The sequence below is a fragment of the Mesoplodon mirus genome (genome assembly GCF_964341445.2).
Source record: "Mesoplodon mirus genome assembly, chromosome: 3".
Classification (NCBI taxonomy): Eukaryota; Metazoa; Chordata; class Mammalia; order Artiodactyla; family Ziphiidae; genus Mesoplodon; species Mesoplodon mirus.
In genome coordinates, this window is record NC_138978.1 from 193,902,546 (window position 1) to 193,919,882 (window position 17,337).

At 34.9% G+C, this 17,337-nt stretch overlaps 1 protein-coding gene across 9 annotated transcripts in view; it reads right to left on the minus strand.

The window, feature by feature from the left end:
• The window catches only part of KCNT2 (potassium sodium-activated channel subfamily T member 2), a 354,895-nt gene that overhangs the window by 211,085 nt on the left and 126,473 nt on the right, over positions 1–17,337 (minus strand). For 7 of the 9 annotated variants that reach the window (XM_082615038.1, XM_082615036.1, XM_082615040.1 and 4 more), the window contains 5 exons: positions 16,153–16,201; positions 13,749–13,808; positions 5,487–5,561; positions 4,173–4,256; positions 942–1,036 (listed from right to left, as the gene is read on the minus strand). In XM_082615038.1, the coding sequence (XP_082471164.1) occupies positions 942–1,036; positions 4,173–4,256; positions 5,487–5,561; positions 13,749–13,808; positions 16,153–16,201 (363 nt within the window). Of the gene's footprint in view, positions 1–941; positions 1,037–4,172; positions 4,257–5,486; positions 5,562–9,620; positions 9,682–13,748; positions 13,809–16,152; positions 16,202–17,337 lie in introns of those variants that run through there. The other 2 variants (XM_082615042.1, XM_082615043.1) reach the window with 2 other exon arrangements.

Consider the following 17,337-nt stretch of genomic DNA (forward strand, 5'->3'; position numbering starts at 1 on the left):
GAGAAAAACAAATACCGTATGCTAACACATATATATGGAATCTAAAAAAAAAAAATGGTTATGAAGAACCTAGGGGCAGGACAGGAATAAAGACACAGATGTAGAGAATGGACTTGAGGACACGGGAGGAGGGAAGGGTAAGCTGGGACGAAGTGAGAGAGTGGCATGGACATATATACACTCTCAAATATAAAATAGCTAGCTAGTGGGAAGCAGCCGCATAGCACAGGGAGATCAGCTCGGTGCTTCGTGTCCACCTAGAGGGGTGGGATAGGGAGGGTGGGATGGAGACGCAAGAGGGAGGGGATATGGGGATATATGTATATGTATAACTGATTCACTTTGTTATACAGCAGAAATTAACACACCATTGTAAAGCAATTATACTCCAAAAAAGATATTTAAAAAAATAAAAAATTAGTTCATAAAAAAAAACTGTTTTCTATAATAAAGCAACGTACCAGTTGCCTCGCACTGTCGTGTCTACCCTAGCTTTCTGCCTGGATGCCTGAGAGAACATCGGGGGAGGAGGGGTAGGCAGACAGGGATGGGCAGGGACAGTGTTCTCAACAGTGGTTCTGCTTTGAAGATTATGGAAAGATGAGGGCACCCCCATGCCAGCAGTTTGAAGGAAAAATTCTTGTTTGACAACTGTGACATGCAGTACAAATTCTTGTGATCTGGTTGTTTACAGCATTTGGGAAAACCTCAGAGCTGCAGTAAACATCAATACCAAATGATTGATGTGCTTTCTTGTTTTTTCCTTAAGACTGAAGTAAGGATTTCACTTCTATTTCTGTAGGTGACAATTACTTTTTATAGTGACTATTTATCTATTCATTTATTGTAGCCAAATCTTAATTAAAGTGGTTTATTATATGTTTTTGTAGAACTATAATTAAAACAAAACATAATAAAAATGCTGATATGTATGATCTTACCAGGTGAAGATAAGGCATAGTAATGTAGATATTAAAATCAAAACTTGATTAAACATTGCAGACTGTGTACGCTGAATGGCTCTGTGTAGATCATTCTGAAATAATACAGAACATGCATATTTTAAATTTTGATAGATACTACATATTCATGAGTTTTGTTACATTTATTACTATGTATTACATTTCAACTATCTTGTGCATACTCAACACATATACTTTAAATGGATATAGCAGCATATTTTCATTTTTGCCTTGGTCTAAATAACCTTACTGTAACATTCATATTACCAAGATAATACTATGGGAGACCACCAAAGCACCAAATTTTAGTTTACTCGCCTTACAAACATCTGTAGAGTTGTTACACTGACTCCCCAAAAGCCCTCCACGGTGAGTATGCTCTCTTGTGGAAAATTCTAATTTTAAAAGATCAGAAAATAATATGTTCAATTAAGGGGAAAGTAATAGCTGGACCAAACTACAACCATATCTCATTCTCTGAATCAGGAAAAATAACATGAATTATGCCAGGTGATTTATCATAAAAATAAAATATAGCCAATGAACATTTTTAGATTAATTTCATTCATATTAAGAGAAATGTGAATTCAAGATATAATTTTATTTTCCAATTGAAATACATCAAAAATAATAATACCCACTGTTATTTAATATGCAAAAAACAAGCACTCATATATAATACTGCTCATGTAATTTGTTATAAATTTCTTGAAAGTAATTTGGTAATACAGGTCAAAATTCACAAAAGTATGCCCTTTCTACTTCGTGGATTCAGTCATTTAATTAGTATTTACCCCATAACATAATTTCTAAAAGCTAACCACATGAAAATTATGAGATGGAAATCGAATACTTATGTATGTTCATCTTTATTACAAAATTATAATATTTATTACATGAAATAATGAATGTCCATTACTATTAAAGTAACTAAAAATGCAATAGAAAAATGGTTAAATAAATTGATCAAAACTAGATAGCAGATTTAGATGCATCCATTAAAAATGGTTTGAACAGGAATATTTAATGACAGGAACCTGTCCACCACATACTATTATATGACAAAAAATTCAAATTATAAAATTAAACATATGATTTTGTGTGTGTGTGTATTTTCATAGAAAATATTAGAAGAATATAAATTATTACTAGTACTTAGTCTGTGTGGAAGGTTTTTAGTTTTGCATAATGTTTTATTTTATGGTTTCCTGTTGTATAATTTTTTATAGTAACATTTTAACAGTCTGCATATCAAGACTGCGTGAGATAAATAACTTCATCAACACAAGAAAAGTCTCAATGAGCCATTGTTTATCTTCCTCTACCACACATTTAACCAAAACTGTAACAAAAACAAAGTTGACTAGAATTTCACCTCGTATCTCTTACTTTCTTCTAACAGAGGTGTTAATGAACAGAAAAATAAATTAAAAATTAGCAACCAGGGAGAGGAGAAGTAAAATATAAAGCTATGATGGAAAATGAATCCTAAATTAACAATGCAAAGCATTACTTCTACTTTCAACGATTGACTAATGATTCCTCTCTTGGTTAGGTTACTTTTTCCAACAGCTAATAAACGCTAGTTAGCAAAGACGTTTATGTTTTCCTGGAGTATTTTTTTTTTCATTAGGAATTTAGGCAATCTATATTTAGCGAAATAGTATTTTTTTGGACAGTTAAGACAGACTGATGTTTCCACAAAACATCCACAGGCTACACTCTCCCCTTCTTAGCCATGAACTTTCATGAGGTTTCAGTGGTTACTTAACACAGATGTTTAGAAATATTCATCTGGTTGTGAATATTCAAATGTTATCCAGATATTCCTTTTGGCCACAAACTGTGTCATAATTTCTGTTAAAAAGCTATTTACATTGTAAAGCAATTATACTCCAATAAAGATGTTTTTATAAAAAAAAAAAAAAAGCTCTTTAAGAGAAAAGCAACTTTGCCCCCCAACACATTTAATTTCTGTGTGATAAAATTAAAAATATTGAGCCCTTACTATGTTTATGCCAGATACAAGATTTTACACATACATATATATGCATGTATATATAATTTCATTTAATTCTCACAGCAAGCCTGTATGTAAGTACTTTTATTCTCTTTTGAAGATGAAGACATTAGCAAAGAAGTTGAATCATTTGCTTATCTTATCAGAGCACTTAACATAGAGTGGACTCCTATTAACACCTGTAGAATAAATGACCAAGCAGCAAGCTCACTCATAAGTGTCCAAGCCTTTTATAGCAAAGAGATTTTGGTCATAGTTATAAATCAGTCCTTCCGAACAGGGTCAGCCTTGGGCAAAATGTAACTGTGACACATCTCTGAGTTCTGCATCTCTCCTTTCCTGCTTCACTTTCTCCCTCCTAATATCCTACTCCCAACCCAACCCAGTCTAAAAAGGTGACTTTACATGAGGGCCTTCTGGTTCCTATATAGTGTCTTACAAAAGCCCATAGATGGGGCTTCCCTGGTGGCACAGTGGTTGCGAATCTGTCTGCTAACGCAGGGAACACGGGTTCGATCCCTGGTCTGGGAGGATCCCACATGCTACCGAGCAACTAGGCCCGTGAGCCACAACTACTGAGCCTGCGCGTCTGGAGCCTGTGCTCCGCAACAAGAGAGGCCGCGACAGTGAGAGGCCCGTGCACTGCGATGAAGAGTGACCCCTGCTCGCCACAACTAGAGGAAGCCCTCGCACAGAAACGAAGACCCAACACAGCCAAAAATAAATTAATTCATTAATAAACTCCTACCCCCAACATCTTAAAAAAAAAAAAAAAAGCCCATAGCTTTTTATGGACTGTGAGACTACCTACAGTTAAGAAGAGTTTGACAATGTTACCTCCTGAAGCCTTAAAACCAGGGGTCCCGTTACACATCAAGAGATTGCCTTAGAAGGCAAGGCTGTTTGTCTTCAGGAAATTGGTTAACTAGTTGGACCAGTCCGAACAGCAGTTAGCTTTGGTTTGGTGATATTTAGAATATCTGAACTATTTTTGTTTACCAGTTCATAGGGCCTTATGAAGGAAGGGACTTGTCAATATGGGCATTTTATGACTTTTCATTCTCATTAGGATATAAGCAGACTTGGGATCTATTAGCTTAGACATTTATACAACACATCACTTTAATGAGGTAAGAAATAATGGAGTGTTGAAAAATATGTTTGTCTTTACACTTGTCTTTTATACTTACAATCATATTTTCCAAGGCATGTTTGGCAAGCCAACAGTTTAGAAAGACTGGAACAAATAGATTTCTTAAGGAAGGCCAGAATATCTGGAAAACAAATCAAAACTAAACTTTTATCTCAAAGCAAGAAATCGATATGACTGAGAAGAAATGTGAAACAGAAATAAGTTATTAAAAACAATAGAATGATCTAAAACATGTGACAAATACTTTAAACTCATATGACTATTGACATACAAGGAGCAGACAGGATCTTTTCATTCATTCTCTAAGTCTTACTTAAGGAAAAATTCTTTGGAAAATTATTGTAGAAGCAGAATGAAAATAATCAGCCCTCACTGGATGTCAGCTATAACTGTGCTAATTCGATCACTAAATCTTTTAGTGTGACAGTTTATAATAGACATCACCTCTTTCTTTCCTGCAACTGAAAGTAAAAAGTAGATGTAAGGAGACAGAGCTTTAGTTTTTCATAGCATTACCACTTAGTCTCTGAAGATTCAAACATTCTTAGTGACATTGGGGAACTGTACTCCATTGGAATTATATTTAATTAGCCAGTCATTCAATCTGGGGCCAGTTGCTCCTCTAGATAAATCACTCAAATTAAAATAATTGTCAGAACTTAGCAACAGCTTCAGATCATATTGACTTCTTTTCATAATTTTCCAAATAAAATTCAAACAAATAAGGTTTAGAAAGCATATTACCAACAGATATTACTGTAACTTTATCAAACAGAGATTAAGACCTAATTTTGCAATGGGAAAGTGCTAGTTACATATTTTGTAGTTAAACAGGATCACTGTGGAATTGGTCCTCCACAGACTTTGATAAAGAAGCAAATTACTGGTTGTCTGGCTGACGGCAACTTTCTTAGTAAATAGAGAACTGGACTTAGGAAATCCTGTGGTTAAGCTCGAGATAAACATATTCTTAGCATGAGAAACTCTTATAAATACTTGGTTTTACTTGTTTTCTATTTTTTTAATTCCACAATATACACAGAAATGGAGTGATTAATTCCTGGTTTGTTTAGACAATATTGACACTTGTTAAAATGGCACCTCTAGAGCATATATTTCTAAAAGCATTTCAATTTGCTGTTGTACTAAATCTCATTAATTTTCACTTAATTTCACAACCCAGTTATCCAAGTGATTTTACTATTTATTTTTTAATACCATGATTTAAAACAATAACAAAGTCTAAATTCATTCATCTGAGCTAATATGTTATCTATTACTATTTAGATTTAAAGACTTTATGTCTAATAAAAAAAAACTTATTTCTTTTAAAGATTCTTTTAGGACTTACTGAGATAATGAAGGGAACCGCATTAATTATTTCCAAGATGAAGGGTATTCGTAAAATCTGTTCCCAGATGTTTCCCTTCCAAGAAAAAATGAGTAAAAATGAAAGTCAATTATAACTGAATCCCATTAAAGGAGGAAAAAGACAGCATCAGAATTTCTCTAGCAATAAGGATGCTTACATTAACAGAATACCAAATCATTATTTAGAAATGTAGCAATGACTTTTAGAGATTATTTTGCTGAATGTAATTGTGCCCTCTCAATTTTGTAGTCAGTGTAAGAAGTAAAACAAATGTTTGTAGTAATCCTTGAATATTGCACATAATACATTTTAATTATATCATATTTCATGGAAGAAAAGTTACTAGTAAAATTAAAACACATTAAAAAACCTTACAGAATCAATGAAAAAGTGACTCAATCTTAATATTTTTACTATAATAATTACATTCACAAACTTTAAAGCATATCAAATAGTTCACAAACAGAAACATATAACGATGTTCCTTGGAATTAACATTGTTTTTAGATTAATAAAATTTAAAGGGAGGATTTTCTCAATCTTCTGGATTCTAATCTTCCAACCCACATAGTGCAATGATATTAATCAGGCCTGGCTACCTAATTTGTGGGGCTAAGGACAAAATGAAAATGCAGGGCCTCTTATTAACAAATTATGAATAATTTCAAGAAGGTGACATCAAAGCATTAAAACAAGCACGGGCCCTTCTAATTGTGCAGCTCTGGGCAACCACACTGACTAACAGGTCATTCCTGAAACTTTCTTGAACGGTGTCTAGCAAAAAAGAACTCAGAACTTCCTAAAGCAGTTTATTCGTCTATGAAAACAAGAACTACCCATTAGTCAGGCAATTTGAAATCTGACTCCCTGTAATGTCTAATTATTTTGTGACACTGGATATAATATTGGGATTCTTTATTTTTCTTGAGGTCCCAAAGCCTTAAAACATTACAGTGATGAAAAACACCTCCACTTCACAAGGCAAGTTCTAGATCAGCAATCGTCTGTGTGCTAAAGAGGTTTTGTTATCATTGGTTCATCACCCGTCTGCAAGCTGTATACAGAGTGGCGGAGGGAGCAGGTGGAAGAAGCAGAAGCATTGAGACCTCCTCTGTGTAGAGATACAAGGGTGCTGTGATACTTCCCTCACCACGTCCAGCTCAGTGAGGAGAGCTCGGGTGATCGACTCAGACAGCTGGGCTCAGACATGGAGGCTGCATTTGGCGAATGCTTAAAACATCATCAGGGCCTCCCTGGTGGCGCAGTGGTTGAGAGTCCGCCTGCCGATGCAGGGGATACGGGTTCGTGCCCCGGTCTGGGAGGATTCCATATGCCGCGGAGCGGCTGGGCCCGTGAGCCATGGCCGCTGGGCCTGCGCGTCCGGAGCCTGTGCTCCGCAACGGGAGAGGCCACAACAGTGAGAGGCCCGCGTACGGAAAAAAAAAAAAAAAAAAAAAAAAAAAAAAAAATCATCAAAAAACAGCAGAGCATGGGGCTTCCCTGGTGGCGCAGTGGTTGAGAGTCCTCCTGCCGATGCAGGGGACACGGGTTCGTGCCCCGGTACGGGAAGATCCCACATGCCGCAGAGCAGCTGGGCCCGTGAGCCATGGCCGCTGAGCCTGAGCGTCCAGAGCCTGTGCTCCACAACGGGAAAGGCCACGACGGTGAGAGGCCCGCGTACTACACAAAAAATAAAAATTAAAAATAATAATAATAATAATAATTCTATCTGAGAATCTTTCAGATCTCACTGCCTAATCCACTGCTTCACCACTGCTTCACACAGATGCCTCAAAGGCACCCTGTGGGTAATATGTCTAAAAGTAAAATTTAAACGACAATGAAAACACGACAATCCAAAACCTATGGGATGCAGAAAAAACATTTCTAAGAGAGAAGTTTATAGCAATACAATCCTACATCAAGAAACAAGAAAAATCTCATATAAACAACCTATCCTTATACCTAAAGCAACTAGAGAAAGAAGAACAAACAAAACCCAAAGATAGTAGAAGGAAAGAAATCATAAAGATCGAAATAAATGAAATAGAGACGAAGAAAACAATAGCAAAAATCAGTGAAACTAAAAGCTGGTTCTTCAAGAAGATAAATGCAATTGATAAACCTTTAGCCAGACTCATCAAGAAAAAAAGGGAGAGGATTCAAATCAATAAAATTAGAAATGAAAAAAGAGAAGTTACAACAGACACCACAGAAATACAAAGGATCATAAGAAACTAACAAGCAACTCTACGCCAATAAAATAGACCACCTAAAAGTAAAATGTATGATGTTTGCCCTGACTGGTTCTCTAGTAACAGAAACCAACAATTCTGGAGAAACTCTTTACACTTTCCTTTCACATGCTAAACAAGAATAATTCATCAATAAGACTTCCTGATTCATATATGGATCTTGAGTCCTCTGGTTCTCATTCTAACGCTAATCCCACTCCAGCCTCCTAATGGGTCTCCTCCCCTTTCCTTCTTGCCCCATTCCCATTCATCTCCCACAATGTTACCAGGAATAGGTTTCTAAGGCACATCTCATGTGCCAATCCCTACCCCTCACCCCACACCACCCCCACTCACTTTGAAACCCTTCAACAATTCAGACACTTGCACAGCGAAACACAGATTCTATTACAACCTACAAGGCAACATATCGTTTAGCTCTCCTTGTCCTCTCCACCTGAATTTTAAAGATCATTCTTTCCAAAGACCTTCCGCTCCTTATATATGCCAGGGCCTTGGCACGTGCTTTTGAAGAGACTTGGAGAATCTCCACCTTCCGTTCCAATTTCCCTTTGTCTAGTTAATTCACACACATCTTTCAGCTCTTAACTCAAAATCTTTTGAGTGTTTTGAGGCTTTCCTTGCCCCCTCATTGCACACACACCAGACAAGATCAGATTCCCACACTAGGTTTTTCGATCTTCATCAACATCCTTCTCATTACTTTTTTTTTCAGTTTGCCTTTATATATTTAATCAACACTTGATTTTAATGTCAGGAGGTCCAGGTGAGAGCATCTGTTTAGCTCGGGGTTCTTTGCTCTGTTCCTAGCACAGTCCTTGACAGTCTGAAGCTCCTCAATAAAAACTAGAACTGCATTATGTCAAACACGCTCCTGTTGATTCATAGCTAACGTGTGTGCATGTTTGTGTATGTGTGTGTTGTAGCAAGTAAGGAATTTCCCCCTGAGGACTAATTTTCACAATCTAAAATTATACAGGGAGGCAATGTACTCATGGCTAAAAATAAGTGAATAACTTTTCGATTATATTCATTAGATTTAATTCTAAGATCTCACGTTGGCTTCTGAACATTCATAAATTATCTCCCCTAAGATGAGCTGATGAAAAATAGATAGAAAAATTATCCAAAAGTTGCATTGACTATTAGAGAGTCCCCATGGGCCTGCATCATATAAATCCACATGATAAAAGTAATTATGATGAAAAAAGAAAGCCTAAATCCGGAGAATGCCGCTACATAGAGAAGCATGAAATAAGATCCAAAAGGCAGGCACATGCCTTTCAAAATTAAGTTAAATACCTGTTTCACTTAATCTTATTTTCCTGAACAAGATGAAAGGCATTAGTCTTCTTCCAAAAGGTAACCTAAAGAAAAAAAAAGTTCCTAAAAAGTAGGTTTCTCTGTTCTAAGCGTGTAGAGCTCTCTGTGTTCCTCTTCTTGTTGACAGAATTCAGTAAAATATAAATAAAACCTAATCTAACAATTCTACAACATTTGGTATGGATGTAACCTTCCTTAACCAATAAAAATGCAGGACAATAGGTGATTTTCTAAGATGTACCAGGCTTTTATTTTTATCATAAAAGAAAGTGCAAGTTTGGAACTATTATCTAGGTAACTCTAAAAAGCACTTTAAAAATTATAAGACTTATGGTAATTTAGTTGTTGTTAGCCAAGGTTGGAACATGGGACTTTTAAAAAGCATTTTCTTCTATAATATTAAGAATACCTATATTTAAAATATTTAACCAAAAAGACTAATAACTTACTTTCCTTCAGTGAGTTTAAATTATGGAGTAACCCTATGGCAGTCTTTTGTATTTCTGAATGTAAACTCAACAACATTTAGATTTACCATTTCCATGGCACGGTAAGCAGAATCACCAGGATCTGGGCGTCCTAGTCTGAAACCTTTGTTCTTTCCAGAAATAAGCCCATCATCATGTTAACATTTCAAAACGGTTGCTTTTTATAAAGTGATTACTGTATAGAAAAAAGAATTGTAGATTTAACCAAAGCCTTCTAGGTGTGCTGAACTTTTGTTTTCAGAGATTTGGAAATTATGCCAGGGCATGTTTTTGTTTCCTTTTGAGTTAATGAATGTGTGTGTATAAATAGAGTTCTATTTTGAAAGCAGCTGCTAAAGACATAGAGGGTATCTATCTGACAGAAGAATAAGAACTTCCCTGTTGGGCAATCCCTGCGACTCTTTTGACAAATAGCGATAAATAAACATGAACTGAATGATGATTTAACTTCAGACCTGCAATTCTGTATGACAGAGGACAAAATAAGTGGATGTCAGGGATTTGTAAGTTATTATCTGCTAACCTCAAAATACACTTTTAAGAGTTTTTGCTCATTTTGCTTTTACTCATTAGTTTTTTGATTTAAAAAAAAACTATAGTCTCCATGATAGTTTAAACTTTCTTAATTGTTAAGGATTAAGTCATGCTTACTTTAGAAAGTCTAATTTTAAGAACTATAAAGTACTTACAAATAAAGTATTAAATTTATTTTTAAATATCACATATATACATATATGTTGTATATGTAAATATATACATTATCTGTATATATATATGCAGATGTAAACAAATATGAGAAAATTTTATGTTGATTTGCTATTGATATTTCAGAACTAGAAATATCAAAGAGCAATATTAGAAATGGATTTCATTACTAATACAATATCCATTTCTGCATACCTGTCTATAATTTTTCTTAAAAGTCAAATTTGAGAGAAGGACCTCATTTGAAGTTCTGCTGTATGGATTTGCCTTATATATATGCCATAAATAGTTATCAATTATTTAATTTTTTCATGCCAAAAAATGTATCCAACAGTTTATTGAAAGGGTCAGGAGAGTTCATGAATTTGACTGAATATGTGAAAAGAAAAGAAGGTAATTAACAGCAACCTGTCCTTCTAATGTCACATAACTCCTTTTTAGCTTATGTTGTAACACACAGGACTCTTTCACCATGAACCTCTCCTCCATCTAGACATTAATGTTTATGAAGGTCAGAATGAAAATGTTATATGTCATCTAGCTCGACCTGCTAGGTCTTTGCTCTCATTTTATAAATGGCAGGAATTAACTGACTACAAATGTCAGCACCACATAATTACAATGAAAAATTATAATTCCTTCTTGAATCTCTTCGTGCATTTTAAATGACTACTATTAGCAAAGCACCAAAGTTAATTTCATATTACTTTTTAGTTAGAATTTGGAGCACATACATTCACCAATGCAGATTAATATTTTGGCCAGTTTATGCATTTGTACATACTCTTGTACTAGTGGAAGAGATTTCATTAAATTACATAAAAACACCCACATGTTTAATTTTTTAGCATGTCACTTTTTGCATATCATATTCAACATTTATCACATACTTGAATACTAAAGACCTTAGAAGATAACATCTTGGATGTTAATTTACTTGACTTTTTATTTTATCCTTCTAGGTATCCAAAATCCAGATTTGTCAATCAATTCATATTTATAGAGCACCTATTCTGACAAGAAGATATAATAATAAGCCATTAAAAGATCCCTCCTCAACATCTTATTCTATGGTGTCCATCTCTAAGCTAGTATTTTCTAAGTAATTTAGGATTAAGTGACCAGCTATGTGCAAGATCTCTCAGCTTCCTCCTCTAACTTCAAAATATTCTTTCAGGCACCATTTTCCATCTCCTGTGCTCTCAGAAAAGAACAGAATGTATCCAAAGCTAATTAGTAGTCCTCAACTTCCTGTTCTAGCTTATTCTTACTTTTTATAAACCTTGCTTCATCCATCATTTTTTCCTGTCCCCTCTACTTGCTCTCTTTAAAAGATGCATATTTTTATCATTGTGAGGCAATATTCCACCTCTTTATATTGCCTCTAGGGAGCTCCTGTACCAGTCAATCAACATTCTTCATTTGACAATTTTACTCTCAACTGTACTCCATTGAAATTGAGCTCTTAAGGGTGAATAACAAATGATCTCGCAAATTGTAAACCCAAAGGCCTTTCTCTAGCTTCTTACTAAACTTTCCAAGGTTCCCATGCTGTCATTTAACACTTTTCTTCCCTAGACATTTCTAACATCCTATTTTTCTCATAAATATTAAATCAATCCATCTGTATTTTTTTTGCAAGGCACTCACTCTTTTCTTTCTACACTTTCTAATTCATCAATCTCACCTTATTAGACATTAGCCTTATGTTCTTTAGGCGGAGTTAATGAGAATTTTAAAAAGGAAGACAGCGGAAAAGGTGAAAGAGTTTGTAAAGACTTCTTGCCCTAAATTTTGGATTAAAAAGTAGTCTAGGAATGTTATCTTCAAAACCTTACATTATGAAGTGAGAAAGAAATTTATATGGTAAATAAGAATCCCCCTAAAACAGAACCTTGAGTGCACTTGTTGACATCGTACATGCAGAAACTGCGAACTGGAAATCCTTGATGACTATGACAACCATTCTGATGACTTTCCACGCTTCTCACCTATTCCTCTGTCTGCCCTCATTGCTCGGTTCTTCCTACGGCCACACTATAAGTATCTTCATTAACGTAGGTCTTCTCTTCTTCATTGGCTACTATCCCATCCTTAATGGACTTGCATGCTTCCTTCATCATCTCTATGGAAATGACTGCCAATTCTTAATAAATCTCTCCTGCAAGTCCCAGATCCTCCTTTTCAATTGCCTGAATGTCACAGCTATTTGTCCAAAAATACCTCAGATTCATCATTTCCAAAACCATTTCCATTATTCCACCTATCTCGACCCCAGTCTGATTTTTTTCTTGATGTAACTTTTCTTGGCTTTACTGCCTTGTTCCCAGTCATTTGGATTTAGGAAACCTTAAAATGATTTTTGACATTTTCTTCTCCTCATCTATTTCAACTATTCAGTTGATGATTTCTTTAGTTTCTACCTTCATGACTTATCTTGCATTGAATGTATTCCTTTCACCCAGCCAAAGCTTCACTCGAAGTTCTCCTTTCATACTGCAAATGCACCTTAACTGAGCATGTGGTTTTCAGTGCCATGTCTCTTTGACCTGTGCTGCACAGATATTCTGAACTAATACCCCTAAAACTTAGTTACAATTATAGAACTCTCGTGTTCAACATCCTGCATCAACTTCCCACCCTAAGTTGCTGTACAAGGCCCTCACTATATTATCCCATCTTTTTCCATCAATATTTTCCCACATATGCCATACTCTGCCCAAACCTAAATACTTATTAATTCTTCCAATTTTATATGCACATTCCTTCTTTTAAGCCTTTGCTGATTCTATAAATCCCTGTTGTTCTGCCTTTTCATCTTTCTTTAGTGAAGTTACTGATTCAAGGATTCTGCTTAAGTCAGTCTTTTCACCCCATACGACCTCTCTCTATGAAGCCCCACAGGACTTTATTTGCACCTCATAGGAAGTACCTATTATTCAGCCTTGTATTATTATTGTCTATATAATTTTCTCCTGCCCATCCCTCTTTCTAGATTGTAAATTCATTGAGAAAAAAATAATGCACAGTGTGGTGCTCTTCATCAAATAAGAACTTAATAAACATTTGTTAAATTGGGTTAGCCAAGCAAACCTATGCCAAAAATGAAGGGAATTCATTAAAATAATTCCTAACAGACGTGCTTTTCTCCCTCAGTGTTTCCTGTACAGATCAGGAGAAGAGATGGAGAACAATAAAAAGCCAAACCATTCCATCTGCTTGTCTCATATGAGCATGCATGTAATGGGTAAATTTGCCCATGAGAATTAGTGAAGTAGGTTTAAGCCACCAAGGAAAATATTACTATGTTACCACAGCTTTTTATCACATACTGGAGAGGTTCAAAATAGTTAAAGGGGTTTAAGAAGAGCTTGCTTTATCCCCAGATTATGAATTATAAATAGAGAAATACTGGGTCAATGCTAGTAACGTGTTCTACCAGCAGAAAACTTCTAATTAAAATAACTTACCTTATAACTGAGATAACCAAGTAGTATTGTTTCAAAGAGACTTATCAATGCCACTGAAACCTAAAATATAAATTATAGCTTAATGAGAAAATACAACAAAATCAAAATATATATTCTGATTACAATACTTTTAACTTTATATATATATATATATATATGTGCATATATGTGTGTATATGCATATATACATATACATATATATATATATATATATATATATATATATGATATAAGAGGTGCTATGTAGCACTTTAATTTCTATATACAGGTGGTAGGCAGCAGGCTGTCCCAGGCATTACAGCTTAGTTTTTATAATTTCTAATACTCCTCAATAAATCTTTTTCAAGTTTATTACCACAAATGTAAATGTGGGATTAAAACAGTCAGATGGCTGGAATCTTCACCATATGTAAAGAATAGGTTTTGTTTGTGTGTATACTCTTAATACACACAATCACACACAACTGTCCCATCACACATAATGCTCTCCCCCAGCCACACCACCACCATCTCAGTACACCCACCAAAAATGGCAGTTCCCTTCAGAAAATAAAAGAATACAAGTTTGGAGTTGAAGGATACTTTCCATCCTATCACCCACCTCAAACAAAATGAAACATCCTCAAACACTAAACAAAATAGTCCATGTCAGCAGTTCAAGATACTTTCAGATTTTATTTGAATGGACTTCACAGCCAATTCCCCTTCTGCCACTGGACATGGGCATCCTGAAGCCCCCTAGACAAGCTTCCACTTTTCTCTCTATTCTCTACTCTGTATACAGTTTCCTCTGCTCAGCTACCAAAGAGCTATGATTGCAACAGAAAAAGTAACCAGTAAAGACATCCAAATTATTTTGTGTTAAAGACCCTAAGCACTTCAGGAGACAGGAATATAATCAAAATAAGCAAGCATCAACATGAAATAACTGAGATAACAAATATATTTGTTCATAGATTTGTGAGGGTAAAGTCAATCTGCATGAGAAAGGCAGATACCATATAGTTTTAGATTCTGACTCCTGTTGGAATGAAAACTTTGATTTAGGTGAATATTAAAATATAAGGACAATTTAAAAACATATGAATGCATGACTATCTAAGTAAAATAAGTCCAGAAGTACATACAGTACACAGACATTAAAATAGAAATTTTTCACTTTTTAAATTTTCTCCACAAATTCTCTAAATCATAATCTCTTACTTTTTCTAGAACTACACATTGTTAGATGATCTCAAGACCACTTTTAGCATGAATTGCCCAAAATCCTATGTGAAAATGAGTGTTTTTATTATTTTAGAATATCACTATCAGATAAAAGCAATTTGAACAGATCAAAATATATGTCAAGGCCATATATAACTATTCATAAAAATATTAACTTACTTTACAAGTGTGTACAGCACTGAAATGAAAGTCAGTAAAAAAAAACAAAACACAACTTGACTTCAGTAAAATACAAAATATGCAGACATAGTAAAAATGGGATTCATAGTTATAATCACAATGCATACATAATTGAAATAATTCATTGTCACATATAAAATGTACAGACCTCACAATCATCCTGACTTTAAAAGACAACTCAAACATTTGATTTTAAAGTATTTTAAAGGTTGTTTATACACAGTGAGACTTAAGAGTCCTTCCATTTCTTCCAGACTCAATTGTTTTTAATCTTAGAGACTCTCCTCTTTGAATGATTTTTGCTTTTGAAAAACAATAGAAACTAAAAAGTATCTGCAGTAAAGAGACACGAGTAGAGGAGATGGGAAGTTGTAAAAAGTTTGCCTGGCATGAAATCCAACAAAAAAAGGAAAAAAGAGAGATCCAGAGGACTCCAGGGAACACTGCAACAAATGTAGTTCAGACACACTGTGCTCCACACGTTCCCTTACTCCTTCTTCAGGACTCCTTTTATGCCAGGGCACACTTTTTGTTTTATTTACAAAATTATCTGCTTAGGGACCAAACTCTTCCTATTGGTAACACGAACTGTTTGTTCATTTGTTTATTCATCTAACAATTATTTATTGAGATTCTACCATGTTCCCAACATTGAGCACATAAGGTAAAAAATGCAAATATGGTTATGGGCTTTTGATTAATTTTTCAAAGATGATATAACCTAAGACTTTAAGAATGCCTAAAGTAGTTTGGTGAACTTGTTGTGACTTCAAACAAGGTTGGGTCTAAACCTGATCATGAGGAAATTCTCAAAAGGTAGAAGGGAGAGCTCACGTAAACACGAAGAAAGGAATAAAAATTTTAAGATGTGCATCAATATTAATTAAACAATAAACCAAAACTCATTTTAATGTCAAAACTTTTCTCCCCAGTAGTATTGCTCAGTAAAATATAAATAAATCCAGAAATATAGGAATAAAACAAAATTGTACATAACCTGTAAGCCCCATAAAGGTAGACTTCTGTTCACCCAAAAGATATGAGACCTATGAAAAGAATGATAAGACATTAGTTTTTTTTTAATAAAAAAGCATTCATTTTCACATTTTGACTAAAGTTGGAAATATTTAAATGTTGTTAGCATAAAAAAACAATAAAATACCACAATTAAAATTAGAAAAAAAATCTTATATTGCTTCAATTTTCTTTTTGGTAATACTTGTCTCTGTTCCAGGAAAAAAAAAAAAAAACTTTTTAATTTTGTTTTTGGTCTCATGTTAATTATGTAAGGAAAGACAATGGGCCCTTATTTAAGGAGTGAGGATGGCAGGGTAGAAAAACTCAAACCACCTGCTAATCAACTCTCCATTGAAAAGCCACTTAAGGGTCTCCCATAAACTCTAGGACTTTGTTATTTTTAACACAATATATCGGCAACACACATTCAACAGTCGAAATATCAGAAGAAAGTCAGTGACTCAGATTGCAGAGCACATTTATATTCAGATTTGAATTTTTATAAAATATTTAATATATCACCCAAAAACCTGTGACTGAGGTTAGCATAAAACATTATGCAGGACAAGGAGTAATTGTCCTTAAATGTCTCTTAAAAATCCTATTATCTCTGACGTTAAAAATTGTTTATGGGGCTTCCCTGGTGGCGCAGTTGTTGAGAGTCCGCCTGCCGACGCAGGGGACACGAGTTCGTGCCCTGGTCCGGGAAGATCCCACATGCCGCGGAGCGGCTGGGCCCGTGAGCCATGGCCGCTGAGCCTGCGCGTCCGGAGCCTGTGCTCCACAACGGGAGAGGCCACAACAGTGAGAGGCCTGTGTACCGCAAAAAAAAAAAAAAAAAAAAAAAAAAAAATTGTTTATAGTCTGCAAAGAACACCATACATTCTAATGTCCTACTAGTTACAATTTCTCACTGTTTATACCTCATCCTTATCTACATCATTTGGTGTACAGTTGATTCAAACACTAGTCATTCACAGCAATACACTCTACTTAGGAAAAGATGAAAATAGCTGTATTACGCTGCCCAAAATATGCAAATAAAAAACATACAAAGCAGAACAAAGCCTACTCACTAGAGTTATGAAGTATTCGAGGAATCCCATAAAAGACTGTGTATTTTTAAATCTTTGAATCATTTTCTTTTTCATAATATGTTAAACAA